The 27,418-nt window shown below is 38.9% G+C and overlaps 1 protein-coding gene across 5 annotated transcripts; it reads right to left on the minus strand.

The window, feature by feature from the left end:
- Positions 1-5,099: 5,099 nt before the first annotated feature.
- On the minus strand, positions 5,100-27,152 carry tango2 (transport and golgi organization 2 homolog (Drosophila)). Of its 5 annotated transcripts, none has more exons than XM_084946287.1 (9): positions 26,972-27,152; positions 25,160-25,282; positions 18,041-18,129; positions 16,218-16,337; positions 15,962-16,079; positions 9,135-9,202; positions 8,797-8,950; positions 7,802-7,906; positions 5,100-7,446 (listed from the first exon to the last, which is right to left on the minus strand). In XM_084946287.1, exons 2-9 carry the CDS (start codon positions 25,213-25,215, stop codon positions 7,326-7,328), a joined length of 831 nt encoding a protein of 276 aa, XP_084802413.1. In that variant the 5' UTR covers positions 25,216-25,282; positions 26,972-27,152; the 3' UTR covers positions 5,100-7,325. The 5 variants fall into 5 exon arrangements, with proteins under 5 accessions (XP_084802413.1, XP_084802415.1, XP_084802411.1 ...); XM_084946289.1 differs by having other exon boundaries at positions 8,797-8,947; positions 26,928-27,152; XM_084946285.1 differs by having other exon boundaries at positions 26,928-27,152.
- Between the last annotated feature and the right edge of the window lie 266 nt (positions 27,153-27,418).

Here is a 27,418-nt window from a genome sequence, read left to right on the forward strand (position 1 = left end):
TCAACCAGCCCCCCCACATTACCCAAATCAAACAAAAGTGGTATTAAAACGTTTGTGCTACGTTTGTGCTGGTTTGTGCTGCAAATATTTTCGTTTGTGCCGCTATCATTTTAAAAATATTAATAAAACAATGTCTTGACGCGTGCTTAATCATCCAGGTAAGTAAATTCCAAAAGGTTGATTCTGTTCATCCGGACATTTTCAGTGGGAGAAACGTTTCGTCACTCATCCAAGTGACTTCTTCAGTCTCAGCTGACTGCAGTTTTCCCCAATCTTATAAACAGCACATTTGACCTTTACATTTTCATTAATATCTTTGAAAACAGAAGCAGCACAAACGACAATTTTAGCAGCACAAACCAGCACAAACATAGCACAACTGATTGACACCAATTTTGTTTGATTCCATTAATATGAGGGGGCTGGTTGACCTCTGATGACCTCTAGAAATTTTTATTAATATCTTTAAAATGATAGCAGCACAAACGAAAATTTTTGCAGCACAAACGTAGCACAAACGTTTGATACCACTTTTGTTGGATTTGAAGAGTGAGTGAAGTTGGCCCCCCCGCCAACTTCACTCACATGTCTCCAAGACATTTAAATGGATGTGCTGCAGGGATTGTCATAACATAACCTGATTAACATGTTATCTGCTGACTGTTAGGGGGCGACAAGAAAAACGAGCTCCTGGTACAAAATGCCTTACTGTTTCCCATTACCACAAATAATGCAAAGGTTGCTCTCCACAAATGTGGGCATAGTGTGCTATGATTGCGTCATAAAACTGTAGAGATAGAGCTTATGTGAGATGTTTGTGTGATGCTATAAAAGAGCCGCAACAATTTTTTTGAAGTGATCAGCAATAGCTGTGAAGCTATTCATTACTGAGTTCATGTTTGGAACTTTGATTTCTGTTTATTTTTCTGTTTGTTTTCAATAAATTGAATGCTCAAAAAACGTTTTTGTCCAATTTCTGCTTGTTGCATGTTGAAGCTCTACTTGGAACCTTGTTAAGATCCAACCATGCAAAATATAATTTTTTTATTTTTTATTTTTTTGTTGCAATTTTTCAAGAGGTCTTAAACTTTTGATCGGGACTGTATCTCTATTCAGACCAGCTTGATTGTGACATCACAGAACAGAACCTCCCTGCAGTCTGTTGTTTTTATTGTGTGTGTGTTTTTTTTTTTAATCTGCCATTGCTTTAGATATTTCAACCTTTTTGAAAATTATTTTCTTTTGCAGTTAGGATCCTTATTTGCTTTAAATCCATCACAGTACAGCAAACTAACCTTTTTAAACACAACCGAGTATTTTCCTGCAGCCTTTAAGTAACACAGTCTACCTAAGTTTGATTTGTAGCACGTTTCACACTATGTAAAAAACACAATGTTACCTGTACAGACCCAGTATGTGATTTAAAAACATGAGGACTTACATGTGATCTTTAAATGAGGAGTCCTTACCTTTAAATGTAACGTCTCTTCTTCCTCTCCTGTCTTGTCTTTCTAATCCTTCTTCTTGTCTCAGCTTGATTTCTTGTTTCTTCGTGTCAAACACCGCAGCCGGCGATTTGGCTACCAACACACTGTGCTACACACTACACACAGTTTGTGTGTGCTGACATTTGTTGAGCTGATAGAAACGCTGCATTTGAAATTATCTGCCAATTAAAAAAAAAAAAAAAAAAGTCACTCCCTTTATGCTTCTTCCTCTTCGGATAGGTAGATCCCAAGGTACCGAAGCCGCAACTTAGGGACACATGCCGTTTTTTCCGGTCTTGTGGCAAAAAGAAAAAGAAAAAAAGAAGAAAAAAACCCAAGTGTCCCACTCTTAACTCCTGACCTTTTCAAATGTCCACAAAGTCCGCATTGACTCTACAAATCCCTTTATCTTCGTTCCCATGGTAACGAAGGGATACACATATTTATAAAGGAGAATGCGCTTCTATCTGATTCTATCTGAAAAACCGTTGAGAAGTGCTGTGGTTTTTAGCCCCACTTATTTGCGCTCTTCCTCTCCTTCATCGGGTGCAGCTTCACCTAGGGATGGATGGACACACACACACACACACACACACTGGCCTCTTCTCCCTAACCTTCTTGCGTCTGAGGCAGCATCTATCTGTGAGAGCTATTGTTCTCGACCTTGCTCTGGTTCACTCCCCCATTTCTGCACAAACAATCCTCGACCACGTGAACCTATAACTTTTTTACTTATATTATTTTGAGTGCTCAGTACTGAAATTAACTATTAAGGTGATCTAAAATTAACTATAGTCCCCATACTATTTGCCCACACAAGTTTGTTCCAAATATTTAATTAAAATAATTTATAAAATAATTTGAACTTTTGAATGTAGGTGTGTAGTACAGTTTGCGTCATATAATTGTCTTATCACAACCTGAACCCACTGCTCCACCCCTCCCCTGATGCTGCTCAGCCACAAACCACACCCCGCCATAGTGCTTTTCAGATTTTTAAAATGTAGTTAATGAATTATTCAGTGTATTTCAAACTAAACTGTTTATAAAACCAACAAAACCCCTAAAAATTAATCTTAACTACGTGTTTTGTCAGTTACTCAAAACATTTTTCTAAATGAGATAATATGTGGTTTGTGGCTCAGCTGCAGGGAGGGCTTTGGCTGGTGGGTTCAGGGTGTGGTGTCAGGGGATGCTGACCGGCTGTTCTGCATCATCTGATCATGTTGGGACTGTGTGCTGCACGGGAAGAAGGTGGCTGGAAAACTGCACAAGCAGAAGAAACCAACGACAAACTGTAAATAAAAGCATCTACGTGCTTGTAACATGCATGCTTTACACCCTAACTGTTTATTAAGCATAACAAGGTTTTAATAAAATAGACATTGATTTCCTTAAACAATTTAGAAGAAAAAATAGCAGTTATCATAAAGCTAACGAAAAAAATCAAACAAAAAATCAAACAAAAACACAGAAAAAAAAATGCCTGAATAGCATAAGTGATTAATGCCATCAAGTTAATGCTAAAGAAGCAGCAGACAATGACAGGTCAACATAAAATAACTAAATCTTAAGGAATGAGTAATAACATAATGTATGATTAACTATATTTCACATTTATGAATGAATTACATTTTTCAGGTTTATTATCATTATCTTATCTTTAACTGATCAAACACACACATCCACACGTGCAATAACACTAAGTGCAATAATCTTTTCTGTCATCGTTGTATTTTTACTCAGTTGTATATAGCATTTGTATTCTATTTTTTATCTTATTGTATATTTATTTTATTTTATTCTACTGTATATAGTATTTTATTTTATTTTATTATATTCTGTACAGTTGTGTACTGTATTTATTCTTATTGTATCCTAATTTTTGCCTCATAACTTTTGCACTGTCCACTTCCTGCTGTGACAAAACAAATTTCCCACGTGTGGGACTAATAAAGGTTATCTTATCTTATCTTATCTTATTATGATTCGGACATAATGCAGCTGTAAAGATCACATTTAGTAGCAAATTTCTCATCAATAGAACCCAACACTAATTATATCTGATTTGGAGAGAATTAGAGAGAGAGAGAATAAAAAAAGGGAATTAAAAAACACAGCATGGTACATTATTACAAATAAGGCACTCACACATCAAAAATAAAACTTGGAAGCTTTGTGTCTCTGTCATTATTTCTTCTGCCATACAGCTACACCACTGGAGCATGGTACACAGAAGTCACTTTAAAAAAATACATTTAGTATAGCTCTTCAGGCATAGAAAACATAACTTTACCTTACATCGAGGACAAACAACAAATTTACAATTCCACTTGCTGTACTCAACCAGGAGGTGAGACAGGGACGGATAGAAGGACATCCGTGGACTTCCTCCAATGAACCAAAGGTTATATCTGGGCAGGTTTGTAGTGTTTTTAGTGATTTTCACAGCAGTCTTTCCAAGGCCGTGGACTCTCCCATTCCCTCAAACACTGCAAGCAGAATTCAAACGGCTGTCCATTTACTGCTGTGCACACTTTACAGAGGACATTCAAATCGGATCCATTCTCTCTTATCACAATGGATCTGCATTTGGGACACTACAGGGTGACCTCCCTTATGGGGATGCTGCTGACATATTATAAATTGTTATATCTATATTTAGCCTAATGGTAAGGAGAAATATTACTTTTTTCCACCGTCGAGATCCTTTGAGATCAAAGTGGATCAACAGCTATCACCAAATGAAGCACTATAAAAACTGCACAAGAAAAATATCCCTAACTTCACCTGTGATCACACAGTTTTCTGTTGCAAAGGGAACAAAGAGAAAGACTTCACTGAGTGAAAAAGGATGAAGATACAAGCTGGTGATGATCCAGTGCACCTGGTCTCAGGACATGAAGAAAAAGCCTGATCACCTTCTCCACAAAAACAAGGTGAGCTTAATGTTATGATTGAATTTAGCTTTTCAAGTTATGTATGTTACTTTCATAATAGTCACAGATTATATTGCAAACGCAGTGAATGCTGTTATGTGTATGATGACCAAAACCAAAACTCTCTAAAAAACTTATTTCTTGCTGGCTTTCAATGGAAGATTATGCCCATCCATTCAATTGAATTTGTTTTGAAGTCTTTTTCTGCTTTGATTGAGCTTGAAAGTCAAAAACACCACCAACAAAAAACTTTTAAAACTTCTTTTTGTTTCCTTTTTTCCTCTGAGGAAATCCTGAGCAGGAGGAACCAAACAGCTAAGAGCATCTTGACCACAGTGGGGGAAAAGGTGTGCACTGAGGATGATTTTGAAATATTAACTTTGTTGTCACTGCTAAGGAGTTTTGGACACAGAAGGAGTGTGTTTAAAATGTGTGCATCTTCAGTGGTGTTCAGGGAACCTGACATAATTATTTTTGACATGTTTAAATATTTTGTGAGGTTCATCTCTGTCCTCTGTTGTGTGTGTAGGATATCTTATGGCTGAAGTCCGGCTGACTGTTGCTGGGAAGCTATTGGTGAACGACTCTGCATCTCTATCTGAATATGGGCTCAAACCCTCGTGTGTGGTGCAGATGGTGGTGAAGGTCCACAGAGGCTGACAGAGACCAGCAATATGATACATCCAAAGCATTAATTTAATTTAAAGCATTTAATGAAGCATTAAATGTAAGCGACTGCATAACTTACTTGTTATAATAGTCTTACAGAGTAGGCCTTGAGATGGAGAGGATAGATGCAGCTTCAGTAAAAGACATTTTCAGGGAAAGAACATTTTCCAATTCCTCTTTGGAAATTTGAAATTGTGAAAAATGACTTGAAAAAACATGTTTTTAATAAGGCTTGGAGCTAAATGTGGAAAAATGTTGCTATAAATTTCAGCATCTTTCAGTTTACAAATGGCGTCCCATTGAATAACTGGAATCCCCCCTCCCCCATTTTCACATAATGTGAAGCCATCCAGTGGGATGGTTCACATTTTTGAAACTCCTGATATTGCGTGAAATCCCTTTATGCACACTTTGACTACCAGGGGTAGCCGACAAGCATTAAAAAAGGATAATTTTTTTAAAAATGGGAAGAGCAACCAAATTATAACATAACATTAAAGTGAGCATGTGCTACACACCTCCTGCATGAATCAATAAATTCAGATATGTTCAATCAGTGATGCAAAATCTTACAAAACATGCTTTGGTTTTGTCGAGTGGACTCTTGCTGCCTTTAGCAGAGAGTGCTAATTCTGGGACTCGTGGATGTTTACAGCACACAGTGTATGAAGAAAACTATAAAGATGTTTACATACAGCCTATAAAAATGGAGTGATGGTAATACAACCACAAATTTGTTTCACAGCTGAAATTAATCAGATAAAAAAAAAAAAAAACTGCATTATTTTTTAATGCTGTGCCACTGGTATTCTATTTGTACTTGTCTAGATTTATACTCCTCTACACCTCTTTAGATGCTGTATTGCTTTAAAACATTGATGTGAAGATACCAGTGCCCATTCTGCTGGTTAAAAAAATAAGAAGGTAATCTTTAAATACACCAAATGTTCAGGTACATCCTGAGGGGTGCAATATTCCACACAGGCAGGAGGGGTCACTGTTTGAAAACAGTTGCAGGTCAGCTGAAGCACATACAATGGCATAACACTGCAAACCAGGGATACTGGTTAAATGACCATAGGGAGATTTTAAATAGAAAAAACTAACAAAAGATCAAAATACATATGTACATATTACTCACAAATCATATCAAGTTTGAACTCTTTTTTTAGGGAACAGAAGTCAAATTAACCATGGGTTCAATCTGGTTACAAAAAGCTTTCTTCACATTAATAAATACATTACTCATACGTCACCTGCATGTGGGTAAATCCTAGAGTCATACAGGAAGCAGTGGAGCCAGCTTCCTAGGCCTATACTGATATAGAGTGAAATCAGCAAGACTGATATGTGTGTGAGCACATGGTTCCTGACAGTTATTTTGTATCCGTAATCATAATGCAACAATCAAAAAGAGAGGTGTTTGGATAAACTGTTATTTATTTTCAGGCTGTTTTTTCAAGATCCAGTGCATTTAACAGTGCATTGAAACATTTGATGCTGTGACGCATAATTATCTAAACACCAATGAAAGGGTAATCAGAAACTTACAAAGTAGCCAGTAATCCTGGTGATGACTCGTGTGAACTTAAATCTTCTAGAAAAATATATGTGACCCTATGACTTGTCATAGGATGCCATTTTAGCCTGCAGCCTGAAAATAGAGCATAAAATGTAAATCATGGATGGAAGGTTACATCGGACACCAAAAAGCGTGTATTCATGCACCGCAGACGAGCTTTTCACTTCACCCAGACAAGCTGTATTTAAAACCACTAATGTCAGAACCAGTCGTAATGTACTGCATGTAATGTGCCTAACACAGATCATCTCCTGTCTTTTGCCATGTGTGTGAAAGGGCCACAATGTCTAGCGTTCATGACAGAAAATGGCATCACACCAATCTTATATTTACCAAATTACATTCAATCTACAATTTTTGAGAAGGTTCATGACATGTAGGTAAAATATTTTCCTCTACAAAACTCTAAATGTCCTTTGGCATCTTTGCTTTTTTTTAAAAAAAATTAGCATACATCTTTAAATTAAATCAAAAGTAAGAAATATATGAAACTGATGTTAACGAGGCAGCTAGTGACTAGCTGAATAAAAAAAGTGCTGATGAGTCTTTGCGGTCACATGAGGTTCAGCTGAAGGAGATGGTGCGGAAAAGGTAACGGAAGGAGAGATGATGCAGAAAGGCACAGAGTAGGTTTCCTCCATTGTGTCTTCACTCCTGCAGTTTGAACTGGAAAGAACTGGTGCTCCATTTGGTTGTGTCACAGTCAAGCATGGTGCGCTCTGTGAAGATCACATTCCCTTCTGCATCTATCAGGATAATTGTATTGGTTCTGAATGGATAACAATACAGAGAAGAAAAAAATTATAAATTTAATATCTAATAAGTATGACAGTGGTTATGAAAAGTCACTTTTCAGACACTGTTTGCCGCTGCCCTGCTAAATGATGTTTTGATAGCTTTGGAAAGGACTAACCCTCTGACCTTTTGGCTACAAGAGAGTGTCTGTACCCAATAATCCAGTGTTTCATTGCTGTGGAGGATTGATTACACTGGGGATTTTTTTTGTGTGCCAAGAGTTCACTGTTCTGTGATCTTGCTGTCTAGCACAGCAGTGTCAGTCACCACCAGTGAACACATAAGGGGGGAGAGAGAAATGATATCTGGTGAGTGAGGAAGGCTCTGACCTTGTTCCATAATGAGGGGAGCGAACACAGACGGCTGACAGAGCCTGGATCATGGACTTGCTATAACCATCACCCTGAGTCTCCTGAATTGGATCAGGTGTGTTCCTGTTAAAACAACAACAACAAAAACAAAACAGATAACTTTAGAAAGCGTGTCGGGTTTTAATTGCACATGCAGTAATACTTTTTTCATTATTTATTGCTCTTGAAGCAAATCCCATTTCTGAGCGATCCATAAAAATCCACCAATACCCTTTAAGTGTATGGGTGTCTGCATGGAAACTTGGGTCAGATTATACCAGATGCAGTGATTCTAGCTGAGTGCTATTGGTGATCGCTCCCTGTAAGTCCCATTCTAACCACCTTCCATGTGTGACCGATTAATGTGCTGGATCTCCTCACAGCGACCCTTATATCTGAATTTCATTTGGGGGTCTTCAAAGCTGTGCAAGATTATTAAAGTATATTAAACTAAATTAAAAACTAAAACTAGATATGGAAAATATTTTAGTTAACTAAAGCAATAAAAATTAATTTAGTGTCAAATTTGTCAACCACGCTGAGCGGGCTCTGGTACTGACAGGGATGTCTATTGGTCTATTAGACAACACCCTTCACCCTCTTCTTAAATTATGCTTCAATTGATTGCACCTATTTATCTTATATATCAATCCATCCATCCCCTTCAGCTTATCCGTTTCAGGGTCACCGGGGGACTGGAGCCTATGTCAGGTTGACAGTCTGGCACAGAGCTCAAATGCACTGACATTCACATCTATGGGTAATCTATCGTCACCGATTCAATTCACTTTTACTCTGATAGTGCAAAATAACAACAACAGTCGCTTCTGTTGTTGGGGTGGGGTGGCTGTAGCTCAGGACATAGAGCAGGTCATGAGCAGAGTATCAGGCTTTTTCAGTGGCATCTCCTACATACACACAATTTAAAATGCACTGCAGTTGAATGAGATTTAAGTGGGTGTTTGTGAACTTACAGCTCCTCATTATTAAGGACACTGAGCAGCTCTTGCACCAGCCCATCACAAGAGAGCGTCTGGTCGCTGACGACGCTGGTGAAGTGTTGCTTGCCTTTCAGCAGTTTCTTCCATGGAGTATCCAGCAGCGAGTTGCTCAAGCCGTAGATTCCTGCTGAGGGGGAACAAGATAAATACAGACAAATTTAAACATTAGCAAGCTCTGCTAGCGTCTTTCTGGTGTGTTCTTCAATCTGAGAGCAATTTCACTGCGGAAATGTCAGACTGACATGAGCTAGCCATAGGCCAGGAGGAAAGGTATGAAAGGTTTCTACAGCAACCATACTAAAAACACAGACCTGGATTTAGACGGATGGGTTCAGGGCTGCCTCTGTTTCCATAGTAACACACAATGTCTTGTTTAGCTCTAGAGAGGACACAGTAAGATGGGAAATTAGACATTTTATGATAATCAAACGTGTTTATGTCTAATTATGACTGTTGTGTCAGGAGTCAGAAGACTTTGAGGCTATTGAAATAAAGCGAAATAGAGCAAAGAGAAAGTTCAAAGGGGCACTCCTCAGGGAAACATGGAAAATGAGCGCTGAGGGTGAAAGAGAATAACAAACTGCACCATATAGCATTTTTTAATGATGCAGTTTCTTTGCAGCCCTGGAAAATAGGAATTAAGAAGCCTGTGTTATTGCTGGACGCAATTCAAATGGGAAAGTTAAAATACTATACCACACTAGAACAATTTTGATGTTATCCACAAAGGACAACTGGGTGAAATTAAGGTTTCAAAGTAAAAATTAGTGCTGCAAATACCCTTGACTACCACAAAAGCCATTTAGTTACGGTGTTAGATCTCCTTGCAAAGTCCTCAGTTAGAGGGAATTTATTCAGTCTGAAAAAAATCTATCCAACATCAAGGGCATCTGTCACAGCCTTGGTACAGGAGAGTGAATAATAAATTATGATCGAAGCCTTTGAACCAGTAGTGGAATTCATTTTTTTGATGTCAGTTTTATGACAGCAATACCAGTGGCATCAGTCAATCTCAAATGTGGTGCAACACTGTTTCAACATCTGACTTGGAAAGTTTCCCAGTTGAGAGCTGGCAAGACAAGGACACAATATGCTGGGCTTTTACTCTGCAAATACATTTACTAAATAGTTTTAAAAGCCAAAGTACATATTAGACAGCCTTTGGTCTGACCTGTTAGCACCACAAGCTGAGAATATTTGCGATTATTAACAAAGATTTCATGTCACGTTGAGAAAAACAAGTCTATTAATGAATTAGTAAATTGAAAGAATATTATTTTGTAACAGCTTTGATAATCAAATGAGCCTGCTTGGTTTTTCAACAAAAAAAACCAAATATTTCAACTGATTACATTTTTCTCAACTTCACTTGCCTGAAAGAAACTATTTCTGATCATTTACAGAATAACCAATTAAAACAGGTCAGTTAAACAATGCTGAAAAATCTCTTACTTGTAGGTGGTTAGTTATGTTTTGCTCTACGGGAACATGAACAATATAATTCACACCCTCATTTCCTCTCTTCATGGACTGCCCAAGATGTTGAGCATTTCCCTCAGATTTAGCGCCATGTTGATCTGATTTACATAATCATCCCCTACATCTGGGGTTCTCAAACTGTGGGTTTGTCTCCACTAGTGGAGCTTGGAGCCTGTGCAGGTGGAATGTGGACAACCAGGAGTCCAGCTAAGTCGAATGAATATGACGTCCCAAGGGAAAATAAACAGAAGCTTGCCAATGCTATCAGCCTGACATTTAGGTAATAATTGATTTTAAAAACAAAAACATGCTTGTCGGACATGCCAGCCTCAGTGGAACAGAAGATCCATCAGAACAGGCTTGGTTTTCCAATCTTCAAATGTCCATTTTTGATGGGGCTGTAAGCCTGCAAAATCAGATCTTTTTTAGGCTTTTCAGTTAGCTCAAACAAGTCTGAAAGGAGTAAGGACTCCAAGCTGACTGCTTCAAAAAAGGTGTAAATACTGCGCTTATGTTCCTCCTACATATGAACTGAAATTTTAGTTTACGGTGTTAATTTTCTTATTAAAGTCGATAAAAATGATAAATTCCCCAATAACTTAGTTTGACATGATGATGTGGTGAAAAGCATCGTCTTAAGTCAGCCTGGTTACACAAACATAATGGTGTAAGACAGGGGTGGGCAGCTCCAGGCCTTGAGGGCCGGTGTCCTGCAGGTTTTAGACATCACCTGGGTCAACACACCTGAATCAAATGATTAGTTCATTACCAGGCCTCTGGAGAACTACAAGACATGCTGAGGAGGCAATTTAGCCATTTGAATCAGCTGTGTTGGATCAAGGACACATCTAAAACCTGCAGGACACCGGCCCTCGAGACCTGGAGTTGCCGACCCCATCCGAATGCTCATTGGGGCGATCGTGGCTCAAGAGTTGGGAGTTCGCCTTGCAATTGGAAGGTTGCCGGTTCGAGCCCCGGCTTGGACAGTCTCAGTCGTTGTGTCCTTGGGCAAGACACTTCACCTACCGCCTACTGGTGTGGGCCAGAAGTGGGCCAGAAGGGCCGATGGCGCGATATGGCAGCCTCGCTTCTGTCAGTCTGCCCCAGGGCAGCTGTGGCTACAACTGTAGCTTGCCTCCACCAGTGTGTGAATGGGTGGATGGTGTGTAAAGCGCTTTGGGTTCCCTAGGGGGGACTAGTAAAAGCGCTATACAAATACAGGCCATTTACCATTTATAATCTTGCTTGTATTAAATGTATATCGCATTGTGGTGGGGCGTGGACGCGGTGCTGGGCGGACGCACCTGCACGGCATCCGCAATCATGCCCGCCGGGGAATTGGGGTTGTTGTGGTGTATTGTGGTGTGATGTATGTGCGTCTGGCAGCTGCGGTCAATAAGGATGGCTCAAAACTGATGTATGGACCTGCCGTGTCTCATTCACACCACACGCATATTTCGCTGAAATATTTTGTATCTCTTTTAAACCTCAGAACTGAGCATGGTTTCTTAAACCAACAACTATAAACACATCAGCACTGGCCAATATTCACTCAAGGCGAAAGCAGTCACCGCTCATCCAAGCATGCACATGGTAGCCAGTCAATGAGAACCAGATGGCACTGTAACCTGAGAGAGAAGCCTTTATTTGTCTGCTCTGCAAAAATAAAATTGTCTGAACTAGTATTTTGTCTTGGTATTGAGGTCTTCACTCAACAATACCTCAACAGCCTGGCTCTATCTACACACTTTGCGTGTGATATCAAATCAAATTGACCATGGTGGCAGCAGGTGGAGGATTTATGGAGAGAGAGTTCCATTTGTGCTGTTTGAAACTGGCTAAAATGTTGAAAGTCCCATCAGGTGTGCTGTGGGTTTATTTGGGCTGAGATGAGGGAACAGCAGGAGGTCGGGACCATCGGGCAGAGCGAGAACAAAGAGGGAAGAGTCAAAAACAGGCTTTTTCAGATCTCAGTCAGAGAGTTAATCAGTATGCTAGCTGAGAAGTGTTCTAATGAAGAGTCCTCTATATTGAGGCTGCAGAGCATCACCAGCTGTAGTGTAGTTGGCTGAGATGGTTGAGTGAGCTTTCAAGAAATTCAGGTAATTTTTGAGGGAAAAAAATAATCATAGCAGACAGAAACTTTGGGATTTATCAGCAAATCATTGAATAGGACGTGTTCCTACATCTCGCCTAGTCACCATCAGTGATTCCAACTTTGGCTTTGGCAATATGTTTCTGTAAAAATGCAAGGAACTATTTCTAGTCAGTCTGATGGCACCATGTTGATTGAAAAGAGATACATGACAGATGTAGTTCTTAGTAAAACATTCAAATGCTGTATGGAAACATGGAACTTCAAATATTTATATTATACCAGTGATGTATTGTAATTCAGACCTCCCATCTGATACAAAAAGGCTGTGCATACAACCATGCAAACAATCAGAGAGCAAAAATTAACATCATTTAAATTTGTATGGCAATTTTTAGACATCTGGAGTGAATCATGCAGTGCTATTTATTGTAATCCACTCATGAGAATCTCATCTTCTGTTCTTCTAAAACAGAATATGATTTCCCCAGAGGCGATGTTACAAGCACTTTGGAGAGAAGAAAAACAAATCCTCACAGTACAGTTTCTTTAAAATGTTGAGAGTTCATCCGCCCCTGATACTGTGGAATGTGCGTATCTGCTGCCCCGCTGTGTTTCTTTTTGAGCCTGAACAAGTTTCTGCCAAGAATTACAACACAGGGTTTGAGGCAATAAGATCGAACCACTTTCTAAAGTTGTTTTTTTTTTTTAAAAATGAAAGTGCATTAGGGAGGCATTTCTTTGCGGGCATCAGAGCACATATTTAATAAAATGGATAATCTCTGGGCATTGACTTTAAAGCAAGAGCGACTTAAAGTGGGATCAAAAACCAGAGCTATAGACAAGTCAGATGAAGTGTTGGATATGGAGCCTCGAGAGCATCAAGCTGAGAATATCTGAGTCAGATCAAAATTTAAATATATATGGCATTAGCTTCACGACTGTGAGGCCCAGTAGACATTTCTTTAAATGCAAGGCTGCCACAGACCAAATTATTCATGCACAATCCAATCCAACATGATTAAAGAATATTCCTGGTGAGACTTCTCCATTAATAAGCAGCAATAAATAAATTATCAAATAGTTTGTATGTTAAGTGCACAGTCTTACTCTCATGTATGTGTAAAGAGTGATGAGACTTACACAAAGAAGGTGGCACATCTTGACCCCACTGCCACCAGTCGCCACATCGTAAATCACGCCTGTGCTTACAGATGAAACCAAAAGCCTCTAATTGTCATGTAAAGCTACTGTCAATCCACCAGCAGTTATTGATTCGGAAAGAAACCAAACGCCTTATTTCCTCAGGGCAGCTGGGCACATTGCAGTGGATAACAAACAGGCTGGTAATGATGGTGCTTACTAAAAAAGATGAAGCTTGTTTTTTGTCACTGCTTATCATCTCTATCTGCAGTGAAAGTGACTCCCACCAGACAGGCATCTGAGGGGGGGAAAACATGGCATATTTTGACTTAATAAGGCTCTGCTGACAGTTTTTAGCCCAGACAAAGCAGACATGAAGCATTATCACATCATAAACATGCAGTTACAGTCTGCTGGTCCCTCTTGAGTGTGTGTGTGAGTGTAATAAAAGAGGAATTCCTCCAGGGTTGTGCATGTGTAACTGCTGCCCCTGGTTTTAACAGGGACATCTGCATATTCTGAGCTAATCAAAAATAGCAGCTAAGCCACCTAGATAATGTCATACGGTTGCCCCTAGGTTAAAAAAAGGAAAAGAAAAAAAAAAAGAGGTATACCAAAAAGCTTTCAAAGGCTCAGATGATACCGACACTTCTGAAAATAAAGCTCCAAGTAGTTGACTTTTTGTGCAGGTATACACACAAGTATATACACAGACCTTTAAAAATACATGTTTGTTTGGAATCTCACATGTGTGTATTTCACTCGGTTCAGTGGTATGCTGAACTCTTGTGGCTTTCTTCACAGTTTGAGGTGCAAAGTCTGCTGAGATTGGGAAATCTAGTCTCTCAGATGCAAAATACTTTAAAAATGATGTGAAAGTTATTAGCGTGAGAGACAAAAAAGGTCTAGCTAACTATATTTAAAGTGAACCAGAGTTGCAGTATACTTTAAAGCTCAGCAGCCAAACAGCACGATAGGAGTCCCACAGTAACTCATATGATGCTTTCACAGAATGTAGCCTAATATATTGATGGTACTGAGACACAGTGAATCTCAGTATAGTGCAAACAATCTAAAATACATCACTTTGTGCATTGTCGTGCCAATGTGTGCAACTATTATTATGCCATTTTAAAAATGAATACACCATGATCACAAATGTAGGAGTGACATTGGTTTCTGCATGTGGTAAATATATATTGATCAAAAATGTTGATATTTGGCAGAACTGTATTCATAATTCATATAAAATATTTCCCTATAAATAAGCTTAGCTTTGAATGAGCCACTACATTACAGAGATATGTTTAAGTCTTTCAGTTGTATTGCTGAAACTTGCAATACCAAAGCCACAGAAGATGTTTCCAACCTACAATACTGTTTCAAAAAATAGCACCTTATCCATTATATTGGAGTTGGTAGAAATTATTAGGTGGCAAAAAAAATAATATGAAAAACAAAATATTTCTCTATCCTGAAAGCTCTTTTTGGGAGAACAAACTACTTCAGGCTATGTTAAGAGGAGGAAAAGTCCACTTTTTCTTCTCCAACAGAGATACAACTTTTAGAGCTATATTGCAGCTTAACCTCTGAACTCTCCTTTTCCCCGCTTTCCTTTGGGCAGGTGCAGTCATAATGTTATCAGCATGACAGCTGGCTGTACTCCTGTCAGGAGCGGTTTATCTACCATCAGCAGCACAGCATCAAGCGTCAACACTTTATAGCAAACTTTTTATGTTACACATTTTTGTAATTTCAGGTAATATTGCCTTTACATCAGCTACACTATGCTCCAGCTCCCTAAGACAACAGTATGGCTTCACTATATTGCAGCTCTCTACATGGGCCGACAACCTGACAGCTATCCGAGTGTGCACTGACCCCATATTCTTTCTTTTCTATGCTTATCATCAAATTCAGTCAAGTCAGGCTTGTGAAGCACACGGGAGGGGGAAAAAAGCCTTCGTTATTTTTTATGCTGTCTAGAGTTTCTTTGTTTATAACCCTGAAATATGAACAGGTGTTCCTTTGGAATTTTAATGCTGGCTCGTTCGCAGCTCAGTGTCTTTTCAGTTCTGCCTGGCTGGCACTCCAAAGATGAAGATGTTGCTTTTGTGGTTTTCTTTCCGTGGTAAGGCCAAAATTCAGAGAAACAAAGTTAAAGCCCAGTAAAAAATAAAATAAAAAAGAGACTCCTTTACTGTTTAGATTGTGAGAAGACACACATTATACAGCCTAGTGTGGCTATTTTGCATATTTCTTCTCACTCTGGAAAATATTTCATCTTATGAAATGCAACAGCGGATAGCGTCTGTTTTTAAATGTTAGTGTAAACATCCACATGATGCATATACTTATTTGAATCAGCTTTATCAGTGCATAGAAAATATGCAGATGGATTTCACAACACGTTTTACTCACTTGAACTCAGCTGTGATGAGGTTAAACCCATTGTACAGGTGGCCTTCTGACGACACCTTCTTCAGGTAGGAGTAGCTGTCCTGATCCTTGTCCATTAAATAGTGAGACACTAGAAATCCTGCAAATTAGCAAACGTAAAAAGAAATGTATGTAATGTATGTGTACTACTTATTCCTTAGAATCAGTTATATTATCACATGGATTCTAGACACTGAGGCTGTAAAGGGGCACTTGGGACATTTTCATGGCTGATTACCTCGTCCTTGTGCATCAGGGTTAGGACGTCCCTCCATGTAGTTGGTGATGGCAGCCAGCTTGCCCCTCTTGCTGATCCCCAGCCATGACCCCCCTTCCTTCCCTAGCTCCAAGTCCAGGCCTGATAAACACAGAGTTACAATGTATTTTTAAAAAGAGAGGGGCATCAGACCTCACATTAAAAGAGTATGACTCGATTTTAACGGATAATAACAGAGATTCTTCAGTATACCCTGCTACTTTTGCATGCCAGTTTTCCTTAACAAGAACAAATGATGGGTAACGAATGATTAACTCAAGAAAGAACTAGGTCATTTGTCACTAATCATATGGCAAACAGACTTTTTAATTATTCACTGCAGCTAAGTGCTAGTTTGAGAAAAAACACATAAATTCATGCAAAAGATGTGAAAGGCAAAGAATTCAACAGTTAGAAAAATGTTAATAAATAATAAAAAAAGAAAAATGAATAAATAATTAGTAATGGAAATTTGAAGTTTCTCTGATATTAGTAGCAAATATATATTACATATTATTTTTGAAATGGTCTTATTATGCTTTTACCTATTTGACATCATGTTGTATGCACAAATGTTAAAAATGTGGATATTAAAAATAGACAAAGTTTCAAATAATGACGTCAGTGTGTGTGTGTGTGTGGTCATAGTTCTATATGCAGTGGATATCCCAAATATGACCATTTTAGGCACACAGCTCTGGCTGTGAACACAGGAGCCCCGCCCCCCCAACTGTGCAAAACCTTCTGTTTGGAAGAAACTGCCAATCAGAAGAAATTAGGTTTGAAGGGAGAGCAGTCTCAAAGGGAGAGTGGCTTAAATAGCTTGTTTCATATAGTAGATAGACTGAGTGGCAGTAAGAAATCTAGTCCACATTAAGATGCACAAATAGAAAATATTTTTTTCTGTGTCACTGACATCACAATCAGAGGAAATATAAAACTTATATAACCTTCAAGATGTTGTCCAATTGGAATGAAATCTCATAAGAGTGATGGCAGGAATTATTTTAGTCCATCAGTAAATGAATGTTTTCTTTCTACATCCCTCTCCTCCAGTTGACACAAAGAATGTCGGGCACTGCAAATTTGCAGCACTTCCTGGTGATCAATAAAGACAGGTCCACTTATACAGTCAGTGACCTCGAGAGCCAAATGGTCTAATTCCTCTGAGGGTGGATGAAAAGCTAGCTAGATTCCACTGGGACCAATAGCTTACTTCCCTTCTCGCATTGCTACGTCTCCTTCAGGGCCCTACTGCTACCCACCCACCACACTCCCGCCCCGTTCATCCCCCAGCCCTGCAGATAAGACAGAGTCATTTATTCCTGTCACATTGCATAGAAACAGCCATCAATTAAGAACCCACAGTCGAGTTCTGACCCCTCTATTACAAAGGGGAGAGGAGACTGGTGAACAACAAGGATATCGCACCATTTCTTCCCTCAGCAGAAAAACAGAAGACTGATTTTCTCTGATTAGCCATAATGTGTATTGAACATCAGTCAATTAAATGTAGTTTGCTGTGGGTGGGGATGTTCTGCAATGGATTTTTGAGGTGAAGGAAAGGGATTTTTCCTTGATTAATGAAAGCTCTTTATTCTTACAGGTAAAGTTTATTAAGCAGTACTAAAAAGCCAACCAACCTTGCATATATTAATCAAAATAAGCAATTAAATTCTAACAGACACGTTTACACAAAACATACAAGAAAGTTTCACTAATTTGTGTTAGCTTTAGCTTTAAAAATTACTGCTGTTTAATGAAAAGCTTGATTGGTGGTCTCAAGTGTATATGTACAGGCTTACCACTGAGGATCTCATTGCTGGCCCCCCAGAAGTCTGCAGCTTTGGATGGCCTGTTGTAGAACTCATCTCTGTTTGCAGCCAAAATTAGCCTGAGAACATAACAGGTTAAAACTTGTAGGAGGGCTCAGCCCCCAATCATAATGCCATGCATACAATGCCTTTACAATACAATTACAACATTGCATTACAATGTTAAAAAGCAACTCATTTAGTTGTATGACCTGTTGTAGTGCCTAAGAACCATCCTGCCACTCCATACACCTGGACAAGATGCAAACTAGAAATAGAGCTGTTTTCTCACCTAACCTCACTACCTGCCCATTTGCTCACCTGGTTCTTCGTGCTCCTATACAGTCTCTCTATCATCTCTCTGTCCAGCCTCCTGGACTGACAATCGCACACAAATGCATGGTATTCAACTATATAATATAATATAACATAATATAATATAATATAATATAATATAATATAATATTATCCTAAGGGCTGGGAATCCACATTTGATATCAATTTAACAGGCTGCTTATTTATGTAAAATCATCATCAGTGAATGTAGGCAAACCAATCGATACTGGCTTTGTATATCTTTTGTTGACTCTAATCACATGTCCACTACACTTTTTGCTCACTTTTTGATCTTTCTTCTTGCTGTTTTCATCCAGCTTTCTCCCTCTCTCGCCTATGGGACATTTAAAAAAAAAAAAAAAAAAAAAAAGAATATTTCTATCATATGGTGAGTCTAATTCATTTGATCTTAACATGAAGGTAAGAACATATGCTACTGTTATCCACTAGAGACTTATATAATTACAGTACATATATACATACAGCATCTGTAATGATGAAAACAGTAAGCGTTTGTGGTTTATGGCCAGAAGGTCAGTGTAAAAATAAGCTCCCAGACTGTTACAGTGCAACTTTCACATTTTCAGTATAATAAAGTCCTCAGATACAACCAGAAGCACTCACGTTAAGCTTCTCATTTTCTAAATTGATTGAGCAGGAGCCAGAGGAGAGAATATAAAGGGTCAAGGCTACAAAGAGAAGGTGTTTCTTTGAAGATGACCAAAGTAAAGAGGATCAAAAGGAATGTAACTGAAAAAAGCAAAAGGCAATAGAGTCAGGAGCTCAAGTTTAGAGAATTTATCCATATACAGCAGGCTTTTGGATATGATTGAGTCACTCCATATAAAACAGGTTTATTTAATGAAGACGTGCAAAAATGAATTGTAACCTTCTTGCAGTGGTGGGATTTGAGTCACAGGGGTCCCATCCTGGAATGAGGCCCAGGGTAGGAAAAGCAAGCCCAAAGAAACTCCATAGGTCCGTCCTCCTGTGGGCCCATCAACCACAGGAGGAGCCATAGGATTTTAGTGTCTTGTGTGGATTGGACACTGGTCTCTGGTTACATTGATGGCCCCGCAACCTGAACTCGTATAAGCAGTAGTAAATGGATGGATTGATGGACGGATGAACAGTTACAGATCCCTGTAGTACGTGGGATGGGGTTGAAGTATGGTGTTTCATTACTATTTCCCAACTAGAGCAGCTAGTCATGTGAAATTTTGCAAGCAAATCAATTTTGCATCAGCTCCAAGTTTCACAATCTGAAGCCAAATTCTTGAGCAACAAGCAACAAATTCCCATCCACTCTTATGTATTTTGAGACCATGTAACTTGTGGGAGGAAATCACTGATGTTTTTTATGAAATGGCTCCAATGCCTTTGGCTTTGTGGTTTTATTCATTTTTAGAAACAACTGAAAACACTTTGAATCTTAAAAAACAAACAAACAAACTAGAATACAATACATATTATTGTATTGTAAATATTTAGAATGAAGAGCTCAAAGATTCTGAACATTTGAAATAGACCAGGTTGAATTTTGGAGAAATATGCATGAGCATCTCTAAGTACTGACACAGCCACATAAATGAGAAGTGTATGACTATTAAACTCTGTAACTATCAAATAGCTTGAATCAAGTGTTGGATAACCCCACTGCTGTTAGGAGCTACCTAAAGCGGAGAAAAAGCAGGCTATTAAGGGGTTAAAACAATTTGAAATAGTATTTTACAAGTAAATCATCTTATCTCAATCTCATTTTGCAAAGCTGGCTGTGTCTGCCACATGCACGTAACCTCTGCAGGTGTTTTATTCCATTTTAAATTTGTTTTTTATTGTCGAAGCAAGGCTACGAGACAAACATTTACTGCTGCAAACAAGAGCGAATAGCCTGAACAAGAGTGTGATCTGATTTACAATAAATCCCCTTCAATGGGACTCTTAAGTCTGACACAGACTGTCTGTCAGTTAAGCGCTGCACTAAACTTTGACCTACAGTTTATTATTATTCGGAGTAAATCAGATTGTAATGACGCCATTATGCTCACAACCATTAACAGCAAAACACTGTATTGTGACCTGTATCTAATGCAACACCTGTTCTAACATGTGCCTTTATTCACGGGTCACTTTTTGTCATTTTTGTAGTGGGCTAGTATGTCCTCACTTAGCAGTTAAGACCCAACAATCACACAGCTTCACACAGCCCATCTTTCCTACTCAGATATTATGAAAAACAGTAAACATTGACTCTGTTCCTTGATGAAAAAGGTAACCTCTCTATTTCATGCAATTTGCGAAATAAAATAATCTGCACTATAGCAGAAAATTATTTTATTGTGTTTATGGATCTTTTTGTGTTAGTTGGGACGCTTAATTTTTTAAAGCCTGTTATCAAATTGAAAGTAACACAAAGACAAAATCTCACATTTCAAAACTAAAATTGAAAAAATCCTTCAGTGCTCATTTTGAATAGATGCCAATCACCAGTTTTGAAAAGGTCTATGCAGAGGATAGAAAAGACTGGAAAATGTATATTCAAGAAAACCCACCCTGGTGAAAGAACTCCAGGCTAATCACTGAAATTAATAACATAAACAAATAAAAAGCATCTGTCTTATTTTTAAGTACATGTGGGGAGTGGCTTCGTATTGTGAAAAGATGCATTGAAAATACAAATAAAGCATTTCAATACATCTTAATGCCAAACTATGTAGAATTATCTATGGCACAGAATATTATTAAAAGGATTCTAAGAATCTCTGGAGAAATCTCTGTATACAGCAGCAGGGCTTTGCTGTGAAAGAGTTTGCCTATCTGTAGTCACCTATCAAAAACCTTTGGGGCAGTATGAAATGAAATATAAAAAATGTTATGTTTTTACAAGCAATTTTTCACTCAGATGTCTAGCCTGCTTATAGAAATCGTTTAATAGCATCTCCACGGTTAGAAAACCTGTAACTAAGCACTACTCTATTGTTTCATATGATTGAAGAGGGTAAGTAATAGGAGGTGCTGCTAACTACACCACTCCAATTGCCTAACTGTTCTTCAGAAACTGTGAGCACCTCTATAAATGTGGACGTTTTAACTGTTTGTTGGTCTGGAGCATTCAGATATGTGTTAATACAATGCCGCAATGTTACCAAGAGTTGGGGAGCAGCAAAGTCACCCCAACGTCAGACGATGCAATGCTTAAAGAAACTGCAGAAAACCTAAGTGCTACCACTCAGGGTATGGGTGTCTGAAAAGGTTTCCAGGAGAAAGCCTCTTCCTCCTAAATCCCAAGGCTTCTGAAACAATCTCCTTCAGATAAACAAGACTACAGTGTAGATGTCGGGCCATTGTCACCTTTAAAAAAACAAACCAAAAAACCCCCCCATCTCATACCACATGTCTGGCACAGTGGTGGAGGAGTGGTGATTTCGACTTGTTTATCAGCCACAGGACCTGGGCACCCTGCAGCCACTGAGTAGATCAAAGTTATTCTAGAGTCAAATGTGAACCCACTTGTCCAACAGTTAAAGCTTGGCCCCAACAATGGGATAACAAGACAACGATCTCAAGCACAGCAGCAAATCTTCAACAGAATGGCTGAAAAAGAAAAGAATCAATGTGCTGAAATGGTCCAGACCTTTATGTAGCAGGTCCTTAAGAGAGTTGTGCATAAGCGAATGCCCACAAATCTCAAAGAACTAAAGCAATATTGTACAGAAAAGTTGGCCACAATTCCTTCACAATGATGTGAGAGACTGATAAAAGTCATACAGAAAACTAGGACTTTAAGTTATAGCTGCTAAAGGTGGTTATACAAGCTACTGAATCACCGGGTGCATTTAGACTGAGTTCCATGACAACATTTCTTCTTCATGACTGTATATATATATATGTGCCCCCCAAACATGCACGATTTAAATCTCAGTGTGTGGTGGGAGCAGGGGGGATGGGGCTGTTAGTCTGAGTATGTTTGCTTGATAATATAATCCTTTTTACATCGAGTTGCTTGGATATGTATTTGTATGTCATATTTACTATTGCATCTGCCTCCCTAGGGACAGCAGATGGAAACGAGCTAGTAGCTAAATCTGTTATAAAGCATCACTCCTCCTAAGAGATGAATGCTTTTGTTCATGGTCTCTGACAGTCAAATAAATAAATAACTAAACCAAATTAAGGACAGATGTAAACATTCCCTGTCCTAACTTTTTTGGAAAGTATTGCTTGTTGCTGGCACTGACTTTAAAAAAATGCCATACATTAAAAAAAGGTTTGGTTTTATTTCGTTTTTGTGCCATTTCCAATAAATATAGGGTTTAAACTGCTTGTAAACCATTGCATTTCATTCAATATTTTTAAATATTTCAAGCAATTTTATAACTTCATCTTTAGATGTATTGAGGTAAAGACTGCTGTCATATGATTACAAATCATTAAAAGCCACACAGGCCAGTGAAATGCATCAGAACCTGCAAATGTATGTTTTTATTCCTAAGCTTCTAATGGTCTTCCTATTATTCCTGCAACATAGGAGCTTGCATCTTGTTAAAAGCAAACAAATAAGGCCAAATGACGTAACAGGGGTCGACCTCTGTGTATCAAAGGCTAATGACAGCCCGTTCCCATGGTGCTTTATGAGCCACCACTGCTCCTGAAAACAAAGCTACACAGGAAGAGAGCATCTGCTTTTGCATCCTGAGGGGCAAATCCCATGCAAGTGGCTCGGATCACAGCGTGAGTCAGCCAGCTGGATCATGTAGGAGGCACAGTGGTAAGGAAAGAGCTATCAAAGCTCATTGACACTCAACTTTGATTTCTTTCTATTCAACAAACACAGTGACTTATGTATCCAAACACATGTGGCTCCCATGGGATAATTTCCTGAGCCTTTGATAAATTTACACCAAGGCATGTTAATGTTAACCTCATGGTGGGTCTAGAAAGATAAAGGAATCACCAAAGTCACTAGACTTTCATTATCATCCTCTGGAGATAACGAAAGTCACCAAAAGCATGGACATCTTCAATTGCTGTCGAGACATTTAAGGTTGTGTCAGAGTGATGACCTAACAGGCATGCTGCCATCGTATATAGTGACCGTATCCCAAGAGGATCAATCATTTTATTTGCTGTTCAGTTACAGTGTCAACATGCGTACATCATGAATACATGCTTAGGGGTGGCTCCAGCTCAGGAGGTGGGACAGGTCATTTACTGATCAGAGGGTTGGTCGTTTTCTAAGCACTTAGAAATAGAAGAAAGTGCTTATATGAATGTGGGGTGAATGAGACATGTTGTATTCTTCTTTTAGTGCTCAAATAGAGCTCAGAAGTGCTATATAAGAACCAATCTATTTATCATATACTATCATTTACTTGCAAAGAGCCATGAGCAACATGAGATAAAGAACTATTACAAAAGCTCTATGAAGGGCTGCCATTATGCTGTTTGTTTAGTACATCAGCATCATCTTTTGGTTAAAGGGATTGTAAGTAGCACTTTTATATTATGTTTAAATGACTAACCTTAATGAGAAGTGATACAATATATCCAGGTCAAAATCATACTGCAATGCTATTTGGTGGACTGCTGCAGTGCTTTTGTTCTGAGCAGCTGGTGAAGAAAAACACAGTGGAGACTAGAAATTGCGTTTCTGAATACAGAGATCTCAGCATGCAGGTAATCAGCGAGTCATTTGTGTGGAATATTAACCCATTTAACTCCCGCAGATCCATTCCTGTCATTTTGTGCTGTGAGCGCTATAATAATTGCACTTAATGAAACTTTAATTCTGCCTTCAATCCAATTTTATCTTAGCATGCTGCATATTCCTTTTGATTTACACATTCGCCTGAGCAAAAGAAACTACTTCTGCAGCCAGTACAGTCTATAAATAGCAGACATGATACTGCATTAGGACACAGTGCGTTTCACCTTTCCCCAGGTTCAGGTCTGAGTCAGTACTCATAACACACCTCTGCTGTGATCTCCTTAGGTGAGGTCAGACTCCCAGAGGGAAGGACAAAGATGGACAATGGCCTGGCAGAGAGCTTGCTCTCAAGCTCTGGGGGATTATAATAAGCTGGGGCTCCACATACCATCAGGCTGTAACTCACACTGACTGCTTGTACTACACCGATCTGTGCTGTTCACTAAAAGAAGTTAGCATTTACTGCTGGGTAGGGCACACGGAGGTTGCACAAAGAGTCAGTGCTTTCATAAAATTGGTAGAGAGGCTGTTTCTAACTTTCCTAGCTGCAGGAAGTATCCGGCTTTGTGAGGGAATCACAGCAAAGATGTGAAAAAACATTACAAGAGTTTGGTAGCTGCATGTTAACTATGAATTTTGAGAAATATGCTCTAAGTAAAATATTAAAACTGGCACAAACAGTTACATAATAAATCTGCATGAGAACATAAATGTTCTATAGAGTTTTTATCACCTCGCCCCCTAAAACATAGCGCATAGAGATGGCAATAACATTAACATAACCACAATGTTTCTCCACTTGCTGCTACACACTTGATTTACGAGGTTAGGAGAGTAATATTGCACTTAGAGTCTCTGCTGGAGTGTCCTTAGGCAAGATACTAAAATCTCTGCACAGAGTGTGCAGTTCTGTGGCTGACAATGCCTCGAGAGGGTTTGCTGATACCTGTTTTTTGTGCTTACCTTGTTTTTGCTTTAGTACCTACAGTCATATGAGACAGCTCTATTGTTTATCAAGAACTTGCTTCAAGTCCTTGTATATTTAATGCATGACTTAACTGCCTTACCTGTAGGCATTTTTGGATGCAGGCCGGGGGTCAAACTTGAAGAAAATTATACACATGGATGTGCTGGGGATTGATGGCAGGGCTTTCACTTGGTTCACATCTGCCTCTAAATCTCAGCCATACCTGACAAAGAGAAGAATATAGGAGTTATTCTGAATACCCTTTAAAGAAAACAAACAATGTAATTCCCACACCTTGCGATATCACAGCAAAAACAAAAATGACTAATGAAAAAAAAAACTCCTTGTGTACTTTAACTCCTATTTCTCTTGATTTCCCTTGAAGTGTTTCAAAATCTTGACTGATAAATTGTGGTAAATTTAATTAACCAGACTAGATTTGGAAAGGCACCTGCCTATATAAAGTCTCATGCCTGATGATGCACGTCAAAGCAAAAACCAGGCCAAGTCAGAATTCCTGCAGTGATCAGAAACAGTGCAGCATTGCAAAGCATGCTAAGCATTTTGCTGCAGGGAAAATTCCAAAGAACAGAGTGGCCTTTATATTTCTTAAATGAAAGCAGTTTGGAATAAACAGGACTCTTGAAACTTTTGAACTAGCAGGCCATCCAATCAACCAAAACAGCAGGGCCTTTAGTAGAAGTGACCCAGTGGTCGTTCTTACTGAAATTCTGTGTGGAGATGAGAGAACCTTCAGAAGGACGCTCATCACTGCAGTACTCCAATGATATCGGGTTTATGGCCCAGATGGCAGGCAGAAGGAGGTTCCTCATATCAGACTATGAGAAAAAAGATTTCTAACCTGAGGAAACCAAGTCCTCTCATCGCCTGAAAGCGACAAGAGTGAGTGACCAGAAAATAGACAATATAGACTACTGCAGTTGGCAAAGACGTTCAACCTGCCAAGGGGATCCCCACCCAGACTCATGATTTATTCCACCGACAGTTTGTAAATGAAATACAAACATCTATGTATAAGCCTGGAAATATATCCCAGGTGACACACCTCTAATAAAACAAGGTTAATGTGATATTCACGTTTTCTTAATTAACATATTTTCTACGTTTTTATTTCGTCATTTTGAGGCGAATAAAGTTCTGAAAACTTTCTGAATACATTGTTTCCAGACTTAGAACACAGCACCCAAAAGTTTTTTTCTCTGTCTGCGTTCACTCAGCACCTAGTTTATATGTGGAAGAAAAACGGTTTCCCCTTATAGAACATGCTAATCACATTTTATTAGTCTTTGCAGTATATTGTGTGGTCATGTCCTGCACCATATTCAGAAGGACTGGGATACAAGTCATTCAGCTACAGTATGCTAACTGTAATGAGTGCAAAGGTAGCAATTGAGTAGAGTCGTAAACTTAGCCATATGTCACAATGGCATTTAATGACTCGCTAGTCCGACCCCAATAATCAGCTGGTATTATGAAGCTAGAGGGTTGTGACAACTTGTCACAGTTGACATCAACTACACATTTTGAATGATACGAGGACACGAGCGACTAGCATTGTCGCAGGACATTAATATTTGATAGACAGCAACGAACTAGCTTAGTAGCATATCCACAGACAAAATATTAGTCGAGTAATATGGTTAGTTGAACGATTAGTTCCAGGATAACTTCACCTACACATAACTAGCTAACGTTAGCTTAGAAATAGTTAACAGTATAACGAGGACACAGACCCAGCAAACTTTAGCTACCTACCCAAACTTAGCTGTGTGCGAAACAATATACTACAAATGATATCTGGCTTATCGGTTTTCTACACTGCTGTTGTGTTGGCTACTTGTACTTACCACCCCTCAACACTCGGTGTTGACAGCTAAAAGGAAGTACTCACAAAGAGTGACCTCGATTTGTGTTTTCAGTCGTTTCATAAGGCTAAAAATCCGACGTGACCGGTTATTATCTGTGACGTGACCTTAACCCCGCCCGCCTCTGCATTTTACATACATAAAACAAGCACATATGCTCAGTATTCCAGTATGATTGGTCATTTTACAAAACACGAACAGCCAAGCTCGCAGTAAACGGAAGCAACGAGGTTTCCGGTTTAGTTAACATTATTTTCAAAATAAAAGCATTAGTGTCAGAACTGTGTTTTTATGTTACGCAAACAGGGTTTATTTTATTAACATGATTATGCCTCACAATACAATATAACTGAAAACTATAATGTCATTTGTTTTAACACATAGACTGTAGTACAGGGTAGCATTTTTCCAAATAAGGAACACTTTTAATTTGAAAAATATTCTGTAGACGTCTTTTTTGTATTCCCGCGGGC

This window comes from Perissodus microlepis, chromosome 12, assembly GCF_051167445.1.
Source record: "Perissodus microlepis isolate ML-2025 ecotype Zambia chromosome 12, ASM5116744v1, whole genome shotgun sequence".
NCBI classification, from domain to species: Eukaryota; Metazoa; Chordata; class Actinopteri; order Cichliformes; family Cichlidae; genus Perissodus; species Perissodus microlepis.

Excerpts from the sequence above, each read along its gene's own strand:
- tango2 (XM_084946287.1), bottom strand. The coding sequence starts at position 25,215 with ATGTGTATAATTTTCTTCAAGTTTGACCCCCGGCCTGCATCCAAAAAT. Across the intron at positions 16,080-16,217 it reads CCCTGATGCACAAGGACGAG|GATTTCTAGTGTCTCACTAT; the intron begins GTAATCAGCCAT and ends GCTAATTTGCAG. Across the intron at positions 8,951-9,134 it reads ACCCATCCGTCTAAATCCAG|CAGGAATCTACGGCTTGAGC; the intron begins GTCTGTGTTTTT and ends GTTCCCCCTCAG.